We start from the raw sequence: 25,195 nt of genomic DNA, 5'->3' as shown, positions 1-25,195 counted from the left end.
TCTTAGTAAGAACACTTGAAGTTGTTGGAAAGGATTAAATCTCTGGTGGATCCTCTGGAATGGTTTGAAGCTCTTTAATCTCTCAGTCCTGTGTGTCTGCGGTAAGTTAATAGGTAACCCTTCACCTGTAACTTATACACAGTTTAGAAAGCTGCTATGAAGTCTCCAACATGTTTTAATGTGAGCAAGATACCAGATTGCTTCATTCCTTAGCAGCCTACATTACTGGGAAGTGAAAACACAACTTCTCAGCAATCTTTGTACAATTGAAGGAAGTTTATTTTTTAGTTGATCTTCCTTGTGTCTTTAAATTGTATTACTGAACCATTTGTGTCCAGGAGAAGGACTTTGGGTAAGATTTCTGACCTTGCACCTGTTCCTGTACTGTCATGTCTGCTTTGGTAAGGTACAACTCCTAAAGTCTTTCCTCAGATTTTCTGAGCTTCTGAATTGAAGCTACTGTTCTCTGTAAGCAGCTATCACACTCTGGGGACAAGTTTATTGTATCTGTTGTAAAATCTTTTTTTTTTTTTTTTTTTTTTTTTCTACATAAACTTTCTGCATATTTCACCCATTGCATTGCAACGGGTATAATCTACAGCACGTCTACTTAAGGCTGGAGACACACAGAGGCTCTAAGTATGTACACGTGAAAAATGGAGGTTTTTGTAAGTGTTAATGGGATTTTTAATAATAGATGACAAACTGATGCAGCGTTTTGCAGTTTTGTTTTCACCGATAGAATTGGCAAAGACTATAAGGAATGTGGGGATGGGAATAGGTAAAATCTTATTCGGCATAGATGTGAACACAGCCTGGAGTTGGAGACTCTGTTGGAGAGAGAGGTCCTGCATGGAGGACTTTTCTCTCCATCACTTTCAGTTTGAAAATGACAGACAGCGGACCCCATTAACGTCAATGGGGTTCACCAGTGTCTTTGTGTAACCGCTGTTTTAGTGGTCTGACTCTGTGATTTGGGCCGCCATGGACCACAATGCTAGTGTGAACCTACCGTCGCTTTGCTGAGACTGAGTTCTTTTCTGCTGTATTTCAGTGTTTAACTTTCTAAAATACTGTGTTTCAGCGAACTGTGGTTGAAAGTTTCATTCACACGTCCACGTTTAATGGACACATGAAGCCCTCCTTATACTTTAATCGACATTTATGGATCAGTGGGTTCCCTTACAGTTCATGATTAGCATGGACATGTTTGAATGATGCCTTAGGTTTTTCCTACAGCTCGCCTACAGCAATCTCCATTTATTACTTTGTAAATTATTGCTGTGGGTCTCACCAGAAACAATTCAGATAAGGCACAGGGTAGGTTACTCTGGTCTGTGGGGTTTTTTGTTGCATATGGCTGAGACTTGTTTCATCTTACCCACAATGCTGCTACTGTAAATTTCAGTGGCTAACAGACTGCAAACCCTGTTTCTCTGGACTGGCCTTAAAATCTGCGTGTAAGACGTGGATTATTTATGGCATAAACCATTTTCTGTGAAACTACCCTAAAGTGTCTCTAGCTAATAATTATTTCTAGTTGTAGGCTAAGGGTTGGTTCACATCTGCGATGGTATTCCGTTCGGGGGAGTCCAATCTACTTTCCTCTCCGCATGGCTCGTACGGAGATCTTGCAGCAAGCGCACCGACCCCATTATAGTCTATGGGGTCCGTGTGCTTTTACTGCACAGAGCTTGCAAATGCGGTCGGTAGTCCGTTCGGGTGTTCCACATGCGGACTCCTTGAACGGTTTGCCAAACGCAGATGTGAACAAGGGATAAGGCCCCATGTATCCGTGGAAACACATTGTGCTTTTTCCAGCAGCACTTCTCACAGAGAGTCTTTCTGCTTTAATTAAACTTATAGGGAAACCAATGGAATTTCCATAGGTATAATTGACATGCTGCGATTTCCAAAAACGCAATGGTTTTTTTAAGTTGCAGCATTTTCGCTGTGCATATTTTTCTGCAATGTCTCGATGGGATTAACAGAATTCGTAGGTTATAATGCACCGTTTGATGCTCTGGCCTTAGAAAGCCCTTTAACATTTAAGTGCCTATTTCTGATTTATTTTATTTTATCGTGCTTAGTGTTGCTCTTAAAACATTTTGTACTAACTGCAAATTCCATTACAAAGCATTGACTCCTGTCTTTCACCTATAACACAGTGGGTTTGAAGTAAACTGCCCGATTATAACCTATGGTGTCATTGTAGTCAGCTGACGTACAGTATCTTGGCATAAATACACCCTTTCCATTAGAATCTGGAATGCTGTATGAGAGTATGATTTGGAAACCTGTAGACAGATCTTGTGTAACTATTTGGCATATAGACAAATAAGGCGGCCCGTAGATTCTTATCTTCCACTGTGAACAGGTGACTTTATAATCCCAAACACGTTTGCCTGAAACTTGATCGGCCACTTTCTTTTAAAGCACTTGGTATAGTGTATGCGTATAATGCATGTCGATATGAGGAGCCTCTACTTGTTACTTATATGTACTTATTCATAGAAGTTTAAACTCTATTTCAGATTTTTTTTTTATAATTTCATTCATCGGTCATTTTCAGTCATCGTATACATAATGTTCCTGTGGATAGAACTGGTTAGACATCATTATTTTTCCTTTAGGCCTGAATTCCCTATAGCTAATTCATTCTTGCCACCTCCATATGTAATGTGCATGAGATATTTTAAGGCTGCGGTGATTTATCAGCTACTTATGTTTCTCTTTTATCATGCTCTGACTGTTGACGTTGTCATTTTGCTAGGACTACATGCTCTATGGCTCTTGCACTGCGTGACTCTGTCTGTTCTTGTCAGCAGGTATGGTCAAAAGCTTAGCAATGTTGTCATGAGGTTTAGATGTGCTTGAGGTTTATTTAGCATGTGTGTCATCGGTTTTCTATCTAGCATTTACTTGAATACAGGCCCTGTCATTTGTAGTGTTCTTCATGTTCATCTTATCACTGGGTTTGGCATTGAGGAAACTATACTGCTGGAGAATATAGGCTAAAGGGAGAAATAAACTCTTAAAGGAGTTGGGTAGCTGCATTTATCTGAGATTGGGAAAACTTGACTCCCCTTCCCCCTGAAGAAAGCGGCCATGTTTTCCTAATCCTGGTTGTCTTATTTCCTGGCTGAGAAAGATGAGGGTTACCACAGCATATGGCACATGATCAAGTCCAGTAAAGTCAAGAAAGGCCAACAGGAACCATCAGAGCATTGCTGTATGCTGGAGTAAGATTTGTCAAAAATTTAAAGGGGCTGATCTCTTCATTGTTTACCTTAGTCCATCCATGTGCATGTTCTAGATTATTACAAGTGAAAGGGATGAAGTTGAGATACCATATACTGCTGCTGCTACATAGACGGCATACGTCTAGAATGACAAGGTAAACGTTGAAAGTGCTACATCCCATTCAATCAGTTAGTCGACAGGTGTGCCAAATACCCCTGATCTGATTATGATAGCCTATCCAAATAACAGATCATTCCAGAGAACTATCTGAGACCAAGGCCACATGCGGCATAGATGCAATAAGTTAGTTGCTGGCAAAATCCTCAGAAGCCGACCTGCTGCGATATACAGGGTCAGTGTTGTAGATGGGATTTCAACAAATTTCTCCTACATGCTGCTTAAAAAAACAAACAAACCAAAAAACAAAACAAAATGCACAGTGGTGAGAATTTATCAACACATCCACGTGCTGGGCACCTGTCGGGCCCTTTATTGAAACTGGTCTACAAAATGACAGTCTTAATAAAACTCCCCATTGTCTTGCATTTCGAGCTTTGAACACTTAGCCTGCAGCAAGAGACTGACCTGCTCAGTGTACTTCTTCAATCCTTACAATACAAAGGCTGAAAACTGGTCCACCCAAAGATCGGCTGATCCGAACAGTGTTCGCTCATCTCTAGAAACCCATTGATTTGTGCCATGAGCGAGTCGTCTTTGGGATGATAACTGCGGGAAACTTGTTACAAGTGGCCTTAGCCTTTAAGGGTTTTAATGGTGAACAAAAAAACAACAAAGGGGCAGAATTGGTTTAAAAAACCCAACCCATTAATTGTTTCAACAATCTTCCATTGTTGCCACTCTGGCTGTTACTTTACAGAGGAAATGCCTGCTCACTCCTCACTGCCTGAGGTGGGTCACTATTGTGGCCAGTAAATGTAAGAATGGAAACCTTCTCATGCTCTTTTGTTAAATATTTTACCAGCCTAAAAACCCCTTTAAAACAATCACTTGTTTCAGAGGCCATTTGGAAACCAAAAGCATTAACCTGCTATGGACATCTCCTTTGATGTTTGTAGCCTATTAACTGGCAGTCAAGATTGTTAAATAGACCACAGGGTATTGTAAAATTTCAGTCTATAGTCACAAATTTACTGCTGGTGATCTGTTTTAGGTTTGGGTTGCTATTGTGAAGACATGTCAGAATGAGTATAATGTGAGCATGCATAGTAGGATATGTACACTAAGCTTTGAACTTGTAGATGGGATATGTCACACACCAAGAGAAGAGAGCATAGCTTGGATACTTTTTTTCACACAATACAACTATTGCACAATTTGCCCAAACTATAGTTGTTTCGATTCTCCAAGAGATCTGATGAGAGAAAGTTGTGTGACTGTTATAATCCACAATGTTGTATTGTTAGGTAGTTACAATGAGGTTAAAAAATACTGAGGTATGTCAATTGTCAAACACCAGAAAGTACACCCAGTCGAATGACTGTAGGTAAATCAATGTACATTTCGCCCACTTGTCAACAGCCAGGCAAATATTGGGCAACTGGCATTTGCCCCATAGGTGTGTGGTTTTTTTTTTTTTTTTTTTTTTTTTTTCTTCCTCTCTTCTTTTCCCCTCTGGACCAACGCAGTAGGATTACTGTGCTGATACAGACGAATGCAGAAAAAAAAAATGTCTATCTTTGTGATAGAGGAGAAAGGTACATCTGATTTACCTATAGTTGTTCAGTTGGGTGCACCTTCCAGTGTTTGGCAATACAGCATTTGTTGCATTAGTTACTAAGACCATATTAATAAATATAGCCTATTCAGTTGCAAGTGCCATACAATTCATTCCTATAGATGGGTCTATAGCCGGAGGTGTATTTTGAGGGGGTGCAGGAGCCTATAAGGTATCTTCTTTCAATATGACAAGACCAGTACATTATATTTGGGGGCCATGTTACAGATGTTGCATTGGGGCCCAGCATATGTTATGCCTCTGTCTATAGTGTGACAGTCCTCAGCTGATGCCATGCACTGGTGTGTATTCTCCTTCACTAAGAATTTGTGCAAGCCATACCTTGTGGATTATTCTGCTTAACCCAACCTAAACTAAGTACACATGTTGGTATGTCAGGCTGTATTTTTTCCAGACTATTTATAGACTGTACTGTTCAGGTTTGTCAAAAACATCTTGTCACTTTAAAAATGCCAGTGCTAGATTCTGTCAGTAAAAGAGCCAATATGGAATTGTAATGTAAAGCTGGCCCTATTTTTGTTTCCTTATAATAACCTTGTGAAACTTATTTTCTAAAAATACTCTTCCACCCTACACGCGGCGGAAAATAACACTGCGTTTTACAATACCTGCAAAGTGAATGAGATTCTGGCTAATCCTGTCCACACATTGCAAAAAAAAAAATCCTCTGCGGAAAAAGCTTCAGTTTTGCTTCCATTTTTCATGTAGGTATAAAAGGGAAGAAAATCTGCAAAGAAAAACTCGGCAAAAAAACTTTCTTTTGCCTTTTTTTTAATCTTTGTTTTGCTACTTGGAGACCTTAGCCTATGGCCAGGGTAAAAATCGAATCCCATGCCCACTATGGGGAAAAAAATCGCAGCGATTTCCAAAACCATTGCGGTTTTGAAAATCGCAGCATGTCAATTATATCTATGGAAACTCTAGCGGTTTTCCCATAGATATAATTGTAAGAGAAAGTCCACGGAGGAAAACTCTGTGAATTTTCCGTTCAAAGCGCTGCTGGAAGAACCGCAATGCAGTTGTTCCCGCAGAGCTTTAGCGCGGCGGTTCCAGCCAGTGGGGCCTTAGCCTAAAACTGGCTTTTACATATAACATCACTTCCTAGTCCTCTACTTTAATTGAACTACATCTGGCATTCTCTCATAGACGTTATGTAAGGCATGCTTCACTTGGGCCTTCAAACATTGAACTCTGGGTGGAAGACCGAAAAGTCATAGAAAAATCTCCTTTTACCAGAGACTTTCCTGCCCAGTGGGTACAGTGTAAAAATGGCACCACTTGTTTGCACAGCTAATAGGGGCAGTCAGATTTCAACTGTTTGGAAGAAACATTGCCTGGGTGGGACTTGAGGGGGTACAAAGGGTTCAGTTGCATCTGGCTCAGGAGTTTTAGAGGCTCATGAGGTGTTTCTTCTTTTTTTATAAAGAAAACGGCACTATGGACAATGGATTATATTTGGAGTGGAGAGACCTGGAACAAATTTTGTATTGCGCAAAAGCTTCATGTTATGCCTCTGATCATGGAGTTGCCCTCTTTTCAGCATATGCCCTCAAAGAGGGCAGGATAATTCAGCAACAAAATACTTGAAGTGACAATGACCAAAGTGTGCAAATACACAATAGAATACCTCACGTTTCAGGTGTACAAACCGGACAGGGACAGTTCATAAACGAAAACCCAGCCAATTGTAACTGAGGACATAACCATAGACTGACACACAGGGACATACTTGGGTAAGGTGGTGGCTTCTATCACCTTCCACAAGCTGGTGCATTACTTGTCTAAATTTCTTACAGAGGGAGAGTGGCATTATGGAAAAGGTGTGTATATTTTGTTTGGGATGGGGCAAACTAACACTAAATTTAAGTAAATGTGGGTCACTATTTCAGTGGATATTGTACTGTATATAATGGAGTATGCAGTTCTGAACAGATCAATATGTTATGCAACCTGGTTCTCGGTTGCTTGTGCATAATACCGTAGCCATGAAAACTATGCGTAAAATGTTCCATGATGTACTATATAAGGAATGTCACATAGGCATCCACGTACTCTAGCTACTTGTGTAGCTGTTGTTTTATTTCTGAAATTATGTGCTATAAAATGTGGGACGTGATAAATCTGTGCCACACAATGAACATCACCTTTAAGTTTTGTCAAATGTGTCAGAGCAACATGCAAATTATCTCAAATTCCTTTGGGTCAAGAAAAGTGCAAGTATTTAGGCCAGTGTAATATCAGATTGTAAGATGTCGTATAGTAGAGTCTATTAAACTCCCGTTCACACCCTACAGTTTGATTATTTTACTTCTAAAAGTGCAATTTTACTGTGAAAAATTTTGAGGAACTGTTCAGTGTAAATTGTGATTCCTATGCAATACATCCTGCATGTTTGCTGTTATTTCAGTTATTTGTGTTCGATATCACCTGGGTACTGTGTTATCTTAACGCTGTATGGCAGAATTATTTGGGCACTATATTAGGTAGCCTCCTCATCATAATAATACCAACAGACCTTTTGTACCATGATCAAACTATATGCATCTTCAGTGATAAATAGAATCCATTCACTTGAAATCTGAAGATTAGTTCCACCCTTTTAAATGTTGGGTTTTAGGAGTTTCAGACAATCTCCTGCTGTTGTGAAGGGTTTGCTTTCCTTAAGACTGGTTGTAGGTTTCTGCAGGTAAATGATTCATTGTCTTCCCTTACATACTGTACTGCACATCCTGTGTTTGGACAAGCAAGGAAAGCTCCTATGGTAGTTGTCATTGAGGGCTGTGGATGAGTAATTGGCTTTAGATCAATGTGATTGTACATTAAGCTCTTGAGAATAACTGGTATTTTGGTTGAGTCAGTTGCATTACCTATTGACAGCAATTTACATATGACACTGGCTATTTTATAAAGCAATTGTGAATGATGCAGGCAGACAAGTTATTGTATGTAGAGATTGTAACTTCCATAGGTTTTACAACTTCCATTCTCAATGGTGTTCATACTATGTACTTTACATGGATTTTTTTTTTTTATTTATTTTTTTGTCAAGCCCTCTAAGGGCTTGACAAGGCCCTCTGCATTGAAGATAACATTCTCTAATTTCAACCACTCCAGGATGACTCACAATGAGGCTGGCCTAGGTGTGCTGGAGCCATCTTCTTTATCATAGGGCACAGCACTTGCTCCTGAGGCTCCATGGCACATTGAACCCACAATGGTGATTTATATTGCACCATGTGAGTTGCAGACTGTCCCTATACAGGACCTATCCCCATCCTAGCACTCAAGCAACTCTTGGCCTTGCTCCCTCTCATTACTACACAGTCATACCTGTGAGATGTTGTTGCAGCCTGCACAAAAACCTCCCTGTCCTAAGGGGCAGCTGAGAAGGAACGTGGTCACAGAGTCCCCAGCTGCCACAACTACTGACGTGCTTGCTTCCTTCACATCCTTGTGTGCTGCTGCCACCACTGCGCTACGCTGAGATGTGCTTGCTGCGCAAAGACTGTATGAAGATAAACATTGCTGCCGCTGCTGTGATACCGTACGTTGTATCCACTGTTCTGCTGCTGTGGGATGAGCTGCTCAGCTCATCCTACAGCAGCAGGAACAGTGGATACAACGTATCGCAGCGGCGTCAGCAGCCGACATACCTGTGCACACGGAACATCGCACACACTGTTCAGCCTGCAATGTTTTTCTTCATACAATGTTTGTGCAGAAAGATTTTTTTTATTGGGGGATATCTTACTTTCGGGGGGTGCCTTATATTAGGTAATTCAACAAAACCTCTGCGATGACTTCTTTTCAGGGAAACAGAGTAGGGAAAATCAATGCAATTAAAATCATTGTACTCCCCTTGATATTTAAACTATACCATGTATACGAACAGCTTCTTCATCTCCCTCTCAAAATTGCTATTGGGTTTCATATGGCTGTCAAGATCAGCCACAAACAGTGAAGAGATCTAACATTCCCAGACTGTTTGCTATATTTTCTTGCTACTGTGACTGCACTTCTTGATTACTTCTACGACATAATTCTGGGATTGGTAACACGTGCTCTGGTGCTCTTTACCTTGGAGGTTCCCCATCCTCCTGATCACTGGGGGACCTGGATTAGACGCTTATCCCCTGTCTTGGGGTCCATACCTGCCACATTACAGGTTTACACTGACAAGCAAAAGGGTAACAATGTTTTGAACTTTTGACTTTCAAGCTCCATATCTCACCATCCACTACAGCTTGGAATGTGAGACTACCATCATTTTATAGACCATTATCTTGGATATCTCATACATAAACCTGACTTGCAACTATTTAGCATATGATTTAGATACACAGATTCTTATCATGTACCTGCAGTGTCACTGTTTTGGTCTTAAAAAACTAAATTTAAATTTAGTTAATCCACCTTTATGGCTTTCAACACTGCTTGAATCCTTCTGGGCATACTCTTGATCAGTCATGCATGTCTCGGCCAAAATCTGATCCCAGGGCACGTTCCTAATGTCGGTGCATACTGGTTGACTCACAAATACAGCTTTTTCTTCAACCCTGTCCGCGAGTGGATTGGGATGAGGTCTGGGGACTGGTGGGGTCAAAGCCAGCACCTCTACTTCTTTGTCATCAAATTATTTCTTTGCTTATCTCGATGCGTGCTTCAGGTCATTGCTTGAACACTTTATTGCCCTTTTCGTACCCATAGTTCTCGAGTGTACAAAGTAACGGACTAGAATTTTGTAATAGTATATTGATTGAGGGACTAATTTTGATTGCCATACCTGGAGTAAGAAGCAATCTCCCTCTTAATATGGGACTTTTGCATCCTATAGTGCACTACACCTTAGAGGTTTTTTTTTTTTTGTTTTTTTTTTTTGATCAACATTATAGCATTATAGATTGCTTTAGATGTACTTGTGCATTTTTATCAAAATTTATCTGTTATTTTTTTTGTTTTTCTTATTCCCATAAACATCTTGTGCCAACAACAGAGTATTGCCGACAAAAAAAAATCAATGGGTCTATTGGATTTCCTTGAACTTAAGGAAGTTGAGAAGGCAAGCCCAATATATAAAGAGACCTGTATTCTAAATGACGCTTAAGATTCTCCTAGCTGGACACCTACAAAACCACTGTATTATGTTTGAAGGAGAAAATGGGTCACAAATGTCTCAGCTGACTCTGTACAAGACTGGCAGCAATATAACGGAAATTAAATAACATATTTTGACTTTAAAACAAATACTAACAGCATCAGAACTTCTCATTTTTTCATGACTCACAAGTGCTAGCAGGAAACCAGCAGAAATATGCTTTCATCTGGTGGCTAGGAAGAGAAGGTCGATGTTAAATATTAACATGGGGCCATGATCCATGTCACAGGTACAGCACAGACCTTATTGCTTCATGTTCTACTTCCTGAAGAATAGATAGCACATGGGGCTATTTCATATTTGCTTATGAATCCGGCATTGATCTCTGTGGTATAGTATTCAGCTGATGCATATTACTGAAGTATATTACTAGAGAGTAGAATGCTCTGTTGTTTTATAATCTAAAGTTTCTGAGAATCAATGTTTTTTTTTCTCTTTTTTTTTCCTTTTTTATATTTGTAGTTAAATTGGGATGTATTATATTTATCTGATCCAGTTGGGCTACATGTATGTGACAATATTTAGGATACTTTTGACACTCCGTGATCTGGAATGTTGTACCTATACAAAGCTATGGGCTTGTTTTGTGAGTTTTATAAAGAATCGTGTCCCGTATCATACATGTACAAAATTCTCCTTTTGAAAAGAAAATCAGTATGGTGCTTCATGGAGTCACAGATTTTAAAACTGCTCTAAAGCAAAAATGACTGATCATGCTTGAGTAGCATTACAACTTTTAGTCCTTCTTTAGTTCTAGGCCACTGTGCCAAGCACTTCAGCTGAGAAGTGAACACTCATAACACAGCAGTTCTAGTAGGACAGGAAGAGACAGAGCTTCTTTAGTTTGCCCATACAGCTAGCAATTCTTTACAGAACATTGCTGGCAACATCCATAGCATGAGCTCTTGCACTTTCAAGGAAATGGGAACACAGGGCATCAGTGACCTCAGGAAACTCTATCAATAGCCACAGTACATTGTAGAGGACATTTTGCTGATCACCACCCTACTATTATTATTATTATTATTATTATTATGCTTGCTTGTATAGCGCCATCATATTCCGCAGTGCTTTACAGACATTGACAGTCACTGTCCCATATAGGGCTCACAATCTACAGTCCCTATCAGTATGTCTTTGGCGTGTGGGAGAAAACCGGAGGAAACCCACACAAACACGGGGAGAACATACAAATTCCTTGGCAGGATTCGAACCCAGGACTCCATCGCTGCAAGGCTGCAGTGCTAACCACTGAGCCACCGTGCTGCCCAATACAGGGCTGCACTTACTATGAAGCAACCTGAGATGACTGCCTTAGACAGCACCTAGTTCATAAACTGAGGGGCAGCATTTTTTTAAATTGGCTACTACCTATTGTATTATTCCAACAGTATTCGTCATATAGAAACCTTATATTTGTGGCTCCCACCAATACAACCAATTCACTGACTGGAACCAACAGATGGCTTCTGATATTTTACCCACGATCCCCCTCCTGTCCAGTCCAGCCTCTGATTCTTCTGCCAGCGGGTGCTGCAGCATTCTTCAGCTGTCTGTGTCCCATAAGCTGAGGCCAGATATGACAAGATTGGGGGTTTGTGAGTAAAATATTGTCCACTACCTGTTGGAATAATCTAACAGGTAGTAGAAAAACTTGTGTGGCACCAGGAGAGATGAGTAAAAATTAGTTATACTCTCCTCTGCTTCGGCAGTCCACAGACATCCACCTCCGGCCTCTGTCTGACGTCACTGCTGAGGCCTGTAATTGGTCCAGAGCAGAGTGATGCTTGGTGTACCCCGCATGACTGCTGAGGCACAAACACAGGCTTCAGTTGTGACCGTCAGGGTGAGTGGCATCAGATGACCAGGAGTGGGAAGGTAAATTGAGTATGTTTATTTTTTACTCTCCTCCCCAGGCCATCTCCCTATCATGCTCTGCAGTCTGTGAAAATCTGAGTATAATGGTGTTTTATGGGTGCTGAACCCCGAAAGTTTTGGGTTCAGGCTGAGCCTGAAACTTTTGGAAAATTTGGGTTGAAGCTAAGGCTAGCATATCATTAAGTGGGGTGAAAAAGAAGAGGGCACTGCTTTGTTGGGGAGAGGGACTAAAAGGGGCAATACACTGTGTAAGGGGGGGGCAAAAAAAAGACTATGTGCGTGGTCTTAAAAAGGGACTGTATACTGTGTGCAGACCAGTAAATGGGGCATTATACTGTATGAGGACCAATAAAAAGGGCAGTATACAATGGAGGATTTTTAAAGTGTAGGACCCAATGAGGGTGTTAAAATCTATGGGATCCAGTAAAGTGCATAGTATTCTTTGAGGAGGTCAGTAAAGGGGATATTATACTGTGGGGGGCCAGTAAAACCAGCAGATAACTTTTGATTCAGTGACTTTAGATTAAGCACATCTAGCAGATAATTGACTTGTTTGTATTCTTTTGCTGTATATCTTCCCACTAGGATGTATTGTCGTGCACATTTTGTGGAATGTATACCTTGATCTTGAAACCCATATTCTGAGTCTAAATGAGCAACTCTCAACACTGCATGCAATTGGCAACATGGAGAAGAGTTTGCTCACTGAGCAGCCACTAACTGGGGCAGATGGGGATTAAAGATGAAGATGGTAGCATGGAGGTTCAGGATGAATAGGCAGAGAGCTGGGTAACTGTTACGGAAAAAGGGTAGAGGAAAGGCAAGATAGATGGGCAGTGGGAGACTCAATTATTAGGGGGACAGGGCAATATGTCACAAAGATCAGGTATACTGAACAGGTTGTTGTCTTCCGGGTGCTCGGGATTGGCATACTGTGGATTGGGCTGACAGATTAATGGGAGGGGCTGATGCACGTTGGCCCTAATGACAAAGTTAGAGATTGATGGAAGGTCCTATAAAATTATTTTAGGGACTTGGGCAGAAAACTTAAGGCAAGGACCTCCAAAGGTCGTACTTCCTGAAATACTATCTGTATCAGAGGCCACACAGAGGCAGCAGGATATTAAGTAAACAAGTGGCTCAAGAGTTGGTTCAGGAAGGAGGGGTTTGGTTTCTTGGAGAACTGGACCATCTTCTATGTTAGCTGCAGACTCTTCAGTGAGAGATAGGCTGGGGAGGATGCAGCTGTGCTGGGGCAGAGGAGAGGGATGGCTAGAAGGTTGGAGAAGTATTTTAAACTAGGGAATGGAGGGGACAATAGTGTAGATAGTGAGGGGCTAGAACAGTTGATAAGAAAATGCAGAATAGAGCTACCTTTCTACATTATTAATGTTAATATTAATATGACTTGCTTAACCCAGGAAGGAGTACAGAGGCATCTTACATTAATTTAAACAAATCACCGGATCCTGATGGTATTCACCCCAATATGGTGATATACAGGCCACTGAATTTAATATTTCAGAACTCTCTAGAAACAGGGTATGTCCCACAAGACTGGTGCATGGCAAATGTTGTGCCACTATACAAAAAGGGGTTAAAAAAAGGATCCTGGACGCTATAGGCTATTAAGTCTAAGCTATTTGAAGGTTTCCTAAGAGATGTTATCCTAGAATATCTCAATAAACATAACTTTATATCGCCCAATCAGCATGGGTTTATGAGGAATCTGTCCTGTCACACTAATCTGAACAGCTTCTATGAAGATGTCTGTTCTAGGCTGAACATGGATAATGTAACGCACGAGGATTTTTCAAAGACATATGATATGAATGTAAAGAACATGATGCACCATAGAGAAACTTGCCAGCACATGAAATACCGCTATTAGATTTCAAACGTTTGACTACTACACATTGGGAACAGAGCAATATTGATTCAAAAGAGAACAATATGGTACTCTGTATCTGAAAAATGGTACCCCACCTCTTATACTGTATAGTAAGAATCCAAATTTTAGAAATCCCCCCCCCCCCAAAAAAAAAAATTTTCCCATCCTTCTTTAACTACAGCTTCTATTACACCCAACATATGATGTCTGGTACACCTAGACACACGGCAGCAATAACTTATACTATGTATGAAAATAAATATACATTAAAGGCTGAGCCATTATATAAACTTGTCATCTTGTAGCCCATAACTATATTGCTTGATGAATGATTCAAGTCTGGCTTGCATAAGCAGGGATATTATAACTAACTTGCAATACTTTGTACTTTTAATAACTGGAAATAATTTATAGAAGTGTCACCTGTATTGTGCACACCCATATATACGTGCATATAAGCACCTTTTAGTTTTTCCTTATTCTACACATGTAATTGATACTGTAGTCATAAAGTAAGGTGATCTATACTGATGATGTAAGGAAGTACAAACATCATGGGAAACAGACTTGCATATTCTTCCCATGATCCCTCATGGTGGAGCGCAAATGGCTTAATAAGTCTCCACATACCTATATGGTGGTCTCTCCCTAAGGAGTGACAATATCCCCTTAAGTAAGGAAGTAGTCTGTAGTCCTTAGGTGAATCAGAACTCCTCCTCAGAAACTTATTTCAAGGTAACAAACACTATGGCTGTGTGTATATATATATATATATATATATATATATATATATATATATATATATATATATATATAATTTTATTTATTTTTTTTTTTTTGTGAACATTACATATGTTTGAGGTTATTCACTACTTTTTTGACAAAAGTATAATTCCTATCACAGGCCAAGACAGTAGGGTTTTGTCATGAATCCTTTCTCCTCTCACCATTTGTACTCGGAGGGATTTCCATAGCTGAAGTCAGTATTTCTTGTCGCAGCAGTGTGTTCCTAATGTCTGACACTGGCAGCAGTGTGTGGGAACAATCCTTGAACTGGGGCCAGAGGAATGGTTCAACGGAGTTCTAAGAACAGGTGCTCCAAAATTGTGATTTCATATGGAACACAAGTATTTACTAAGAGACCAAGCCAAAGAGATAAGTCCTCTTTAACGCTGAAATAAAGTGATATTAAAAGGCTTTCACCAATTTGCTAATGAAGTTTAAGCCCTATATTAAAGCATAATAAAGTCATAACTCTTCTTCAGTGCCACATTATTTTTAAGATATTAATTTGCTTTAAGTTAAGCACATCATTCTAGCGCATTGCCAGGCTGCAGATCTGTATATTGTCAGTCCTGCCATCAACTGGATCCAATTGTGGAGGAAATGCTCTGTGAGCTACACACAGCAGCATGACATATTGAGTATGTTCTCTTATGTACACTGTACTAATACTGTATAAACATTGTACTGTGCTCTTTGTAATGTGTACTCTCAGGGAGATTGCTGCAGCATCTCAGGCTATAGTCCAAGCAGTTGGTTAGCATTGCCAAGACTGGAAACAACTGTATTGACTTCTTTGGTTTGGGAGGTTTTAAAAGGGCTACTAAAGTTCTAGCAAATAAAAAATTGAAAAGGACACTCTGGTGATTTTATTTTTAGACTGTGTAGTCTATGGTTAGATTCTCACCTACATTGCGGTCTCAGTAGGGGACTCTGCCGCAGGATCCATTAAAAAATTGTCAAGAAAGAAAAGTCATGGAAACCTGGCAGACCCCATTATAGTCTATGGGGTCCATGGGTTTCCACATGTAACTGCTTTTTAAAGTGGCTAGAGTATTTCAGGCCCCATGTGGACCCGAACAGCGGAAAAACTAATGCTAGTGTGAACCTAACGTAGGTTTGCACTGTCTAAAACTTGAACAGTATTAGTTAATCCGTCCCGTTGTATTTTTAGGGATCTCTGTATGTGAACTAAAGAGATGTAAAATAAGGTGCATATATAGGATTCTTTTTTTTTCGTACAAACTTTTTTTTCCTCATTAACACGTCAGAATAGCCTTAAGAAAGGCTATTCTTCGCCTACCTTTCATAGTCTTCTCCGTGCCGCCGTTCCGTAGGAATCCTGGTTTTTGTCAGTATGCAAATGAGTTCTCTCTCAGCACTGTGGGCGAGCCTTGTGGCCTGTGGACATGCGCAGTCTGCTTGGCCCAAGGCCTAGAAATCTGAAACCTGCGCGTGAAGAGGACGTTGCTGACGAAGATGGAGGCGGCGCTGAAGAGAGTTCTCTTGCAGCATTGGGGACGCCCCCAGTGCTGTTTGAGCGCTGAAGACCGCCCCCCAGTGCTGCGAGAGAACTCATTTGCATACCGACAAAAACCGGGATTCCTACGGAATGGCGACACGGAGAAGACAACGAAAGGTAGGAGAAGAATAGCCTTTCTTAAGGCTACTCCGACGTGTTAATGACAAAAAAAAGCATTTGTATGATAGGATCCCTTTAAGGTAATCTTGGTTTACAGGTGTATTATTGTCTGTATATTTTTAGGTTTTTGAAGACTATCACCTCTAAAATCTTTTGTCTCTGTTCTGGGTGAAAGATCCTACTAAGGTCCTATTGACACACGTGAATTGAGAGTCAGCTTTGTGGGTGCAGGATCTGTGCAGCACCTGTTTTTTTTTTTTTTTTTTTTTTTTTTGTTTTTTTTTCTGATGACCCATTCACTTCAATGGATAAATCATGTCCATGAAGATGGTCCCAATACTCTGATCATGGTTTACAGTTGTCACAATGCCAATAAACTGTCTCAATAAGATTGTTTCTTATGGTTGTTTAAGTCTTAGCTGGTAGAAAATGCAGGTCTGGGATACCCCACGAGTTATGCATGGGTATTGGTACTGAACTGAATGACACTAGAATGGCGAATGAATATATATATATATATATATATATATATATATATATATAAATTTATTTATTAAAGCCCCTAGTAAGCCAAGATTAAACTGGGAATGCTGCACTCCATGAGATCACAATAACCTATTTGAATGTTTGTTACATTATTACTGTATAATATTCAAGCTTGTAATTTTTTTTTCCCTACAGCAATTGGGTTTAGAACTGCTCAGGCCTTTTCTGTGACCTGTTCTGGGTGATGCCTGAAAAAACTCTTTGGACACGGCATGTAGGGATGGAATCCTTGAATAGTGTGGGCAGCACAGGCAGCTGTGACAGCATGGAGAGCATTTCTTCCAATCATTCTGCATTTGTAAGTATCTTTTGAAAGATCCCTATGTTTTGCTTGTAACTCATAATCTCCATTAAATGATGTAATTCAGAGTGGAAGGTACCGTATTTATCTGTATAAATTAAAAAGGAAGGTGTGGTACTGGGCTATAGTGGTCAACCAATTCTGTCAGGTATCCATACACTTTACTCATCTCCTTACGCACATTTGACCTTTGGATGTTACCATACAAAAGGAGATTCCACTTTCATACTCCCTACCTACCTATTACATTTGGCTACACAGAAGTAAAGTGACACTACAATCACACATCCACACACATTGTTGCCACCACTCACCACTTTATAATAGACGAGACCACAAAATGCCCAAACTGCTTACAACCATGGCAAACAAAAAAGGTAACAAACCTAAGCAATATAATTACTCTTCAGATTTGTGGGACATTTAGAACCAAGGACAGCCTTATTACATTGTAGATTTAATACATGTAAAAAGAACAGTGCTTAACAAAATATATACATGCAAACAATATAAAACAAAACTGACTTTTTTTTTTTTTTTTTTTTTTTTTTTTCAAGCCTGGCTGGTAGGTTCAGTAGGAAGCAGTTGAACAGATCTGAAGGCTTTTAAGCTGCTTCTCCAAAATATCTGACCCTCATTCCTTTTTCAAAGACCCTCACCCTGCCTACTTTTGGAAATTTCCCACCTGTGACTGATAATGTCGTAATTTGTTCTTTAATATCCAGTTTTTGGTGCAGTCCTGCTTTCAGACTGACAACTGGACTTGTGACATCTTTCTTCAAGCTGCACACAGTGACTTGCAAATTAGTAGCTGTCTGCACAGAATGCCCCTCCTGCTTAATCGATCACCTACATCCTGTGCAGTCAGTAGTGGCCTGCAATTACCATACAAATTAGAATTCCTGGACACCGGGAACTCTCAGTTCAGCGAAACTTACTGGATATACTGAGCCAACACCCAACTATGACAATTAACAACAAAATCCAAAACCTGGCTACACACAACTAATGGCATAATATAATATATACATATTTCATCACAGGAGACTTGCTGTCTTCTATTCTCCTGAACACTGGGAGACCTGGTGGATGGACCCCCAGTGATTTCCTAAGTATCCCCTGTCCTGTGGAGAGTGTATATACTGTATGTCATTCATGAGATCCCTTTAAATTTGCCTACAACATTCAGAATGACGTGATCATGGGGCCAAGCTTATGGTCAAATAGAATGGATTTGAAGACTGAATATGACCACTGGACCACAGACTTTACACCTTTCTATAGGCTGTAGATGCAGTTGCAGTTCTGCTGGGTTATAGATCTTCATGTAAAGTCATTTTCACAAATATGTTCACATTTTCTTCATAATATTAACATTAATCTTTTAATCATTTGCATTAGCTTCCCTTAAATGTGAAGTTCTTACAAATAGTATCTGGTCACTTCTCCATTAGAACAGTTTTTTTTAGAAAAGTGGTGTCAAAATAAATATGGTTAACAAGTCAACTGCTAAAAATATTACCTAGCATGGCAGGATTTTTGACTTTCAAAACCAGTCCTGACAAAGTCTCCTTGTCTTGGGTAAACTCCATCAGAAGGGAGTGGGCTTTATGTGAACGAAACCTAAAAGTGGGCATTCGCATACATGTTGAAATAGGACATAAGTACCCCAAAATATGAAATGTTGCTATAAAACTGTGAAACCGCTTTCTTTTCTAAAACTAATGAAAGCATTACATCTGTGTACCTCTGTTTTTTCTTTTTCCTTAAGACTTTTGCCTAAATGGTTTTATGAGTAGAGTCTTATCTGTTTAATTTCCTCCATTGTTGTAAATGGCAGTGGACCTATCTGTTCTGACTCCAGCAGCCTAACATAAGCTTTGTTGCTCAATGATTAACCTGTTCTGCTGAAGAAATTATCATAGAATAAAGTCCGATATCTTGAATATTTTTCTACAGTAAGCTTTCATATTTACACAGAGAAATGGAAATATAAAACAGATTTACTTACTAAAAATAATCATTTGCCTTTGTTCCTGTTAAACAGATAATCTGCCTGTAGATATAACTTGGTGTTTGCACAACTTCATCGCACAGTCAGAGATCAGGTCATCATAATATTCCAGCCAAAAGTATGTCTCTATAGAAAAGCCTATAGCTCACTGCCTAAATATTTCTAAAATTACCAGTGAAGCCAATGGGAGTAGTATAAATGTATGTACAGTGAAACCTCTCCAAAAGACCACCTCTTTAAGACCATCCCCTTACCCAGACCACACTTTCTGTGACCGATTTTCAGTATTTTATATATTTAACCACTTCTTGAGAAATCCACCCCTTGAAGATCAATTTTTAATTTTTATTTTTTTTTTGTCATCTCAAAGAAGTTTCACTGTGTAGTATCTGGAAGAGAAATCCAGATGCCCCAGGAGAGGTATCCTATCATATTTAAATTGTAAGGCAACATAGACCTCAACTTACTAATGTTCATTAGGGATTTAAGACTAGCAAAAGGGAAAAGTAGAGCACTAGCTTATATTAGCCAAGCGAACTTAACATCTTATTTTCAAGAGGCCTCTAGAAAGTGGCAAGGCTGTCCCAGGTACCTTCTCAACTCTGTCTTTTCATTAGTCTTAATCTCCACCCTGTTAAAAAAGTTGCGTACCTTTGCAATGTAATTTTCTATCTAACAGTGATTAATTTTCCTTCTTAGAGTGGAGATGGATATGATCATCTTTCAGCTGAAGAGCGGGAATGTTTGATGTTTCTGGAAGAAACCATAGACTCTCTGGATAATGAAGAAGATAGTGGGGTATCTAATGATGAACTGGAGACAACTGAAAAATCCACCAGTCACTTGGAGACAGAACCAATAAAAGTTCCAACTTCAATAGGTAAAGACTTGTGGTTCTTCTCTTCCTGACTGTATAGAATAGCACAGCAGACTGTTATATAAAGTGACTGCCAGTTTAAAATAAAGAAATAAATGTAAAAGTGAGTAATCACACATTCTGTGGGGGATAGATGTCACTGAAAGACCTCTATCCCAGACTTGTGTTAAATTTGTACTTTAAATGTATATCTTGGAAAACTCCCAAAGAGGACCTTTCATCAGATTGGGCACAGGCAGTTCCATTTACTGCTAGAAAGCTGACAGTGCGCTTAATTCAGCGCACTGTCGGCTTTTCCAGTCTGTGCCCCGGGTAAAGCGCTATCAGCCCCGATTCCCTAGCGCTGTAGAGTCAGAAGGGCGTTTCTGACAGTCAGTCAGGAATGTCCTTCTCCACAGCAGCGCCTATCGCGTTGTAGACTGTGAGTGAGGAGGAAGGCCCCCCCCCTCTCTGCTTACAGTGCTCGTCCATAGACGAGTATTATCAGGAGGGGAGGGGAGCGTTCCTACTGTACAGCGCGATAGGCACTGCTGTGGAGAAGGACGTTCCTGACTGTCAGAAACGCCCTTCTGACTGTAAAGCGCTGCGGTACCGGGACCGATAGCGTTTTACCCGGGGCACAGATTGGGAAAGCCGATGACAGTGTGCTGAATTCAGCGCACTGTCTGCTTTCCAGCAGTATGGGCACAGGCAGTTCCATAATCTGATGAAAGGTCCTCTTTAAGTTAGTGTGAAAAGAGTCTTAGCCCTCATGCACATGAGTCTGATGCACAAAACTTGTTTTTCATAAGTATGACATTCATTTTCACAGAACCCTCAAAGACTTTAGTCTATTGAGAAATCCATGAACATATAGAAAAATGGGATGTGTCTGTGTGTCTAATGATCCAAAGTTTTGGAGCCATAGATCACTTTGATGCTGTTGGCTCAAGGAAATATTTGATATCCATTTTCTTCTGAAATTTCTTTTAAGCGGCTTATCTGCAGAAATGATAAACCCCAGAACCTTCTCGGCTACTATACATAACTATATATTCACTACAGTGATTGTACAGGAGCTTCATGAAGGGTGTGGCTGCTATACAAAAGCTTTGACTTCTTAATCCATGTGAGCATTCTCTGTAAAAGTTTAAGCTCTTTAACAATGTGGCATTGCTGTGAAGTCTTACGTAAGGCGCACATCATGTAATTATCAGCAGGTCTATGTGACCAATTGCAGAGGAATGAGACTTCTAAATATATCTGGAAGGGTGTGATTAAACACCCAAAAATGTAATTTCCGTCCAACACCAGGATCCTCCCTTCCCAATGCACAGTGTTCTATGCTATTGGGAACATTGGGTCCTAGAACAAACTTGTGACGCCATTTTAATCTTCCACATTAGATATTCTAGGATCTATTTAGCTTAAGTGATTGCATGATTGTATGTTGAAAACATTTTTACCAAATGAGAACTACTAAAATAAAAAAAAACTTATACTGAGCTATATTTTACATTTTTGTAGGTAATGATGAAACAAAACCAGCCTCTAACGCATTTCCGAAATTGGAGGAATGGGCCTCTGTTGCCAAAATTCCCCAGGGATACCACAGTTTTCCAAGGATAGTACAAGTCTCTCGGGAGGAAACTACAAAACATACAACAGACTCCAATCCCCCAGATTCTAACTTGGACCAGTCTAAGTCATGGCATGGAACACCTAAAAGCTTGACTTCAATTAACAGACCTCAAATGGGGGAACCTCAGATATCAGATTTGTTGATTATACCACCTCCTGAGCCGTTCAGAGATCCTCAAGTTATTATAGATAAGAGACGTTCTGTCACTGATCCCACAGATGCTCGGGAAATAAGATATGACAAAGTACAATTAAGACCAGCTTCAATCGCAGAATGTAAAGAAATGCCGGCTGTAGTAAAGCCAATAAGAACGACAACACCAACACTGCTTCCAAGGGTCTCCTCCCCAAAGGCTTCCACAAGTTCACAAGAAACTGTTATCCAATCTCAAGAAAAAATTGCAGACCTCAAACAAGGCCCACCAACAGCCCCAAAGCCACGCACACTGCCACCACATATAATTATTAAGTCAAGTTCAGGAGTAGTAGCCAATCTAGAACCACAGATGAGACAAAGAACATTTTCAGCACATGATAGGTTCATGCCAGATCACAAAGAACCTACAATCCCAAAAGTTCCTCATTCCAAGGAACAAGAGCGTGCTAGACTTGAGGCACTGCAAAAGTTAGGCTTGGATGTTAAATCAAGTTCTCAGGAGAATATTTCAGTGAGGGCCTCAAAGACCGATCTGACTCTAGCACAAGGTGTTGGTGACCAAATCCAAAAAGATGTTAACAGGAAAAGTGATATTAATCATCAAGACAGGCTGGATGTAATAGGGACTATCCCTGCACAACCTCCCGTTATCAATCTTAAAACAGATGATGGGCATGTCAGAAATGAAAGCCTTAGCAGGAACAGATTGAGCATGAAATCAAACTCTCTAGAAAAAGAAGAGCCTATTAGTGGTAAAGGAGACCATGTTGTGGAAGTATCTCCACAGCATTCTATTAAAAGTACTATTTTTGCAGGTAACAGGCCCAGCATAAGGGTAATTCAGGTGCCTAACCTTTTAAATGAGGCTCACGCAGTCACTGAGGGTTCCCCTAAAAACAGTGACGCAGACTCTGTGAAATCTCTCTCCCCATCACATTCTCAAAAACAACCTCAGTCAAAAGCAGATATCAAATCTGATTATGCAGTTAAAGAATTAGATAATGGATCAAATGCTCCTTTGAAAAGTCCTTCAAAACCAGATTGTGATAGAAAGTCTTCAGCTTTGATAACAAACCCTGTGGAGAAAGAAACGGTTATTCCAGAAACTAATCCTGTACGAGTCAGGCAATCTGACAATCTATCTATAGGTGAGAAATTGAAGGAAAAATTGGGTTCCTCTGAGAATATTGGCCATATCAGTACCAGCCCTGTAAAAACCTTTAGCTTTCCTCGACCAAAGGATGTGGTGGATACCAACCACAATCCAGAAATAATTAGAGTAAAAAGGGATGATAAAGTCCTTGATAAGAGCAACCGCCACAGCACTCATTTTGAACCTCCGAAAGAACCATATTTACACTTTCCTCAAGGCTCTGTTCCTGGTCTCAGACAAATAAATATCAAGGCAAACACATTGGAACGGTCTGGTGTGGGTCTAAGTGGATCTATGTCTAATATAGAAAAGGAGTCTCAAAAGAGCAGCAGCTCATTCTTCAAAAAACCACTCTTTTCAGGAAATTTCTTGAGAAGCAGCAGACCTAGACCAGCATCTCTTGGCACTGGAAAAGACTTTGCCAACCTGGAGCCATCTGCAACCGATGGAGAGTCTACCGAGAAGAGATTTTTCTTTTCAAGGCCTTCTCGCTCATCTGCTCCCGTTACTAGTGTTAAAATTACTCCTAAGGGATCTTCAGAAGAACACCGAAAAGAAGCCTTGAAAAAACTTGGCATTCTAAAGGAATAAACTGTGGCCTAAAATGTATACTGTGTAAAGTGAACTGAAAGATAATGCGCAGTTACAGTACATTCTTCGTGACAATGTGATCTTGTTTTAGTCATTGGATTTTTTTTTTTTTTTTTTTTTTATTTAAAACTGCAAGTTATCTCTACCTGGACGTCTAAATTTTTTTTCTTCCATTTCTTTTGCAAACTAAAGGATATCCTAGAAAGATTTAAACCTATGTTAGTCCAAAAGCATTAAATCAAATCTAATTTCCTAATGATAGAATTATTTCTGTTCCATACAGCAGCATATTTGTACATAACTGTAATCCCTGTGGCACTTTAACGGGGATTTAACGTTGCGGAGCACTTCTTAATTTTATACTTACTCTTATGTGCTGTGCTGTTAATATATTGTAATATTTAACATTTGACAAATGGAGACAAAAAAAATATAAAACATTTTTTTTTCTTTCTAATGTTTCCTCTTTCCATGTGAAGCATTTTAAATCCTTGGTTAACCAGTTGCTTGCTGGTGCCAAGGTATTATACAATCTTCTGACACAAGGATGTAAATATAGTGTTAACGCTCTATGTTCTAGAAAGGTATTTTGATAGGATAGATGTATGTATTTTCAATATGTGACGTGGGTTGAGAATTTAATTTTGATTTATGTAAACTTATTGTAGACTTTCATCTGCCAATTTACTTGGAACTGTGGAAGCCTTTAACGTTTGTGTTTTGTATGTATAGAAAACTCTAGGCTTTAGTGTATACTCCCAAGATGGTCTTGGTTTATGTATGTTTTTGTTTTATTGCACACTTAATTTTCCTGTATATTGCTTCATTAATAAAAGTTTTATTAAACCTTAAAGAATTTTTGCTTTTTATATTCCGGTTAAATTATATGCAAAAGAATATAGAGAAGACCATTGCCTGCTCTACAACTGCTTCATGGTCATGAATTTTTGTAGAGTCTACAGTGTCATTGCTCTTAATGCTAGTTATGTTAGGTTTACACCAATGACTTCAGTGCTTGTGAGGGACTGTAAAGAGACTGCTTAGGAGCAGAACATTCTCCATACCAGGTAGATGCTGGCTACATAATATATCTAAATGCTGCAGGTGACTTCTGCCATAGTCAGCCCTGGTTCACATCTGCGTTCGGTATTCCATTCTGGGAGCCTGCTTGGGGACCCCCGAACGGAATACCGAATGCATTAAAAAGTGGTGAGCTAAGAAACCACACAGCACCACTTTTCTATCCGCATGATTCAGGTGGGAAACACACGGACCCCATTATAGTTTATGGGATTCTAGTGATTTCTTAGTTCACAACTTTTTAATGTGTTCGGTATTCTGCTTGGGGGGGCCCCCAAACAGACTTCCTGAACATAATACCAAACGCAGATGTAAAACAGGCCTCAATGTATAATAAAAGTCAATGGCTTTTACTAAAGATGAGCAAATTTTTCAAAAATTCGATTTGGGACCTTCGCTGAATTTTTCCATGATTCGATTCAACTTAATTGGGGTGAATCGTGTTAAAAAAAACAGCTATTTCCAGCCTGTATAGTGGTGTAGAACACTGTCCTTTGCAGTAGTTTTT

The 25,195-nt window shown here is 39.8% G+C and overlaps 1 protein-coding gene across 1 annotated transcript; it reads left to right on the top strand.

Annotated features, from left to right (window-relative positions):
* C2H1orf116 (chromosome 2 C1orf116 homolog) lies at positions 1 to 23,723 on the top strand. Its single transcript, XM_075264141.1, has 4 exons — positions 1 to 101; positions 17,030 to 17,192; positions 19,909 to 20,089; positions 21,593 to 23,723. The coding sequence occupies exons 2-4, from the start codon at positions 17,079 to 17,081 to the stop codon at positions 23,605 to 23,607; spliced, it is 2,310 nt and encodes a 769-aa protein (XP_075120242.1). The 5' UTR covers positions 1 to 101; positions 17,030 to 17,078; the 3' UTR covers positions 23,608 to 23,723.
* The last annotated feature ends 1,472 nt before the right edge of the window (positions 23,724 to 25,195 follow it).

This window comes from Leptodactylus fuscus, chromosome 2, assembly GCF_031893055.1.
Source record: "Leptodactylus fuscus isolate aLepFus1 chromosome 2, aLepFus1.hap2, whole genome shotgun sequence".
Taxonomy (NCBI): Eukaryota; Metazoa; Chordata; class Amphibia; order Anura; family Leptodactylidae; genus Leptodactylus; species Leptodactylus fuscus.
Note: the sequence above shows the minus strand (reverse complement) of the source record. Positions and strands in the feature narration are given on the sequence as shown.

Coding starts and splice junctions, on each gene's coding strand:
- C2H1orf116 (XM_075264141.1), top strand. CDS start 17,079: ATGCCTGAAAAAACTCTTTGGACACGGCATGTAGGGATGGAATCCTTG. Junction 17,193..19,908: donor CTTCCAATCATTCTGCATTT/GTAAGTATCTTT, acceptor TTTCCTTCTTAG/AGTGGAGATGGATATGATCA. Junction 20,090..21,592: donor AAAAGTTCCAACTTCAATAG/GTAAAGACTTGT, acceptor ACATTTTTGTAG/GTAATGATGAAACAAAACCA.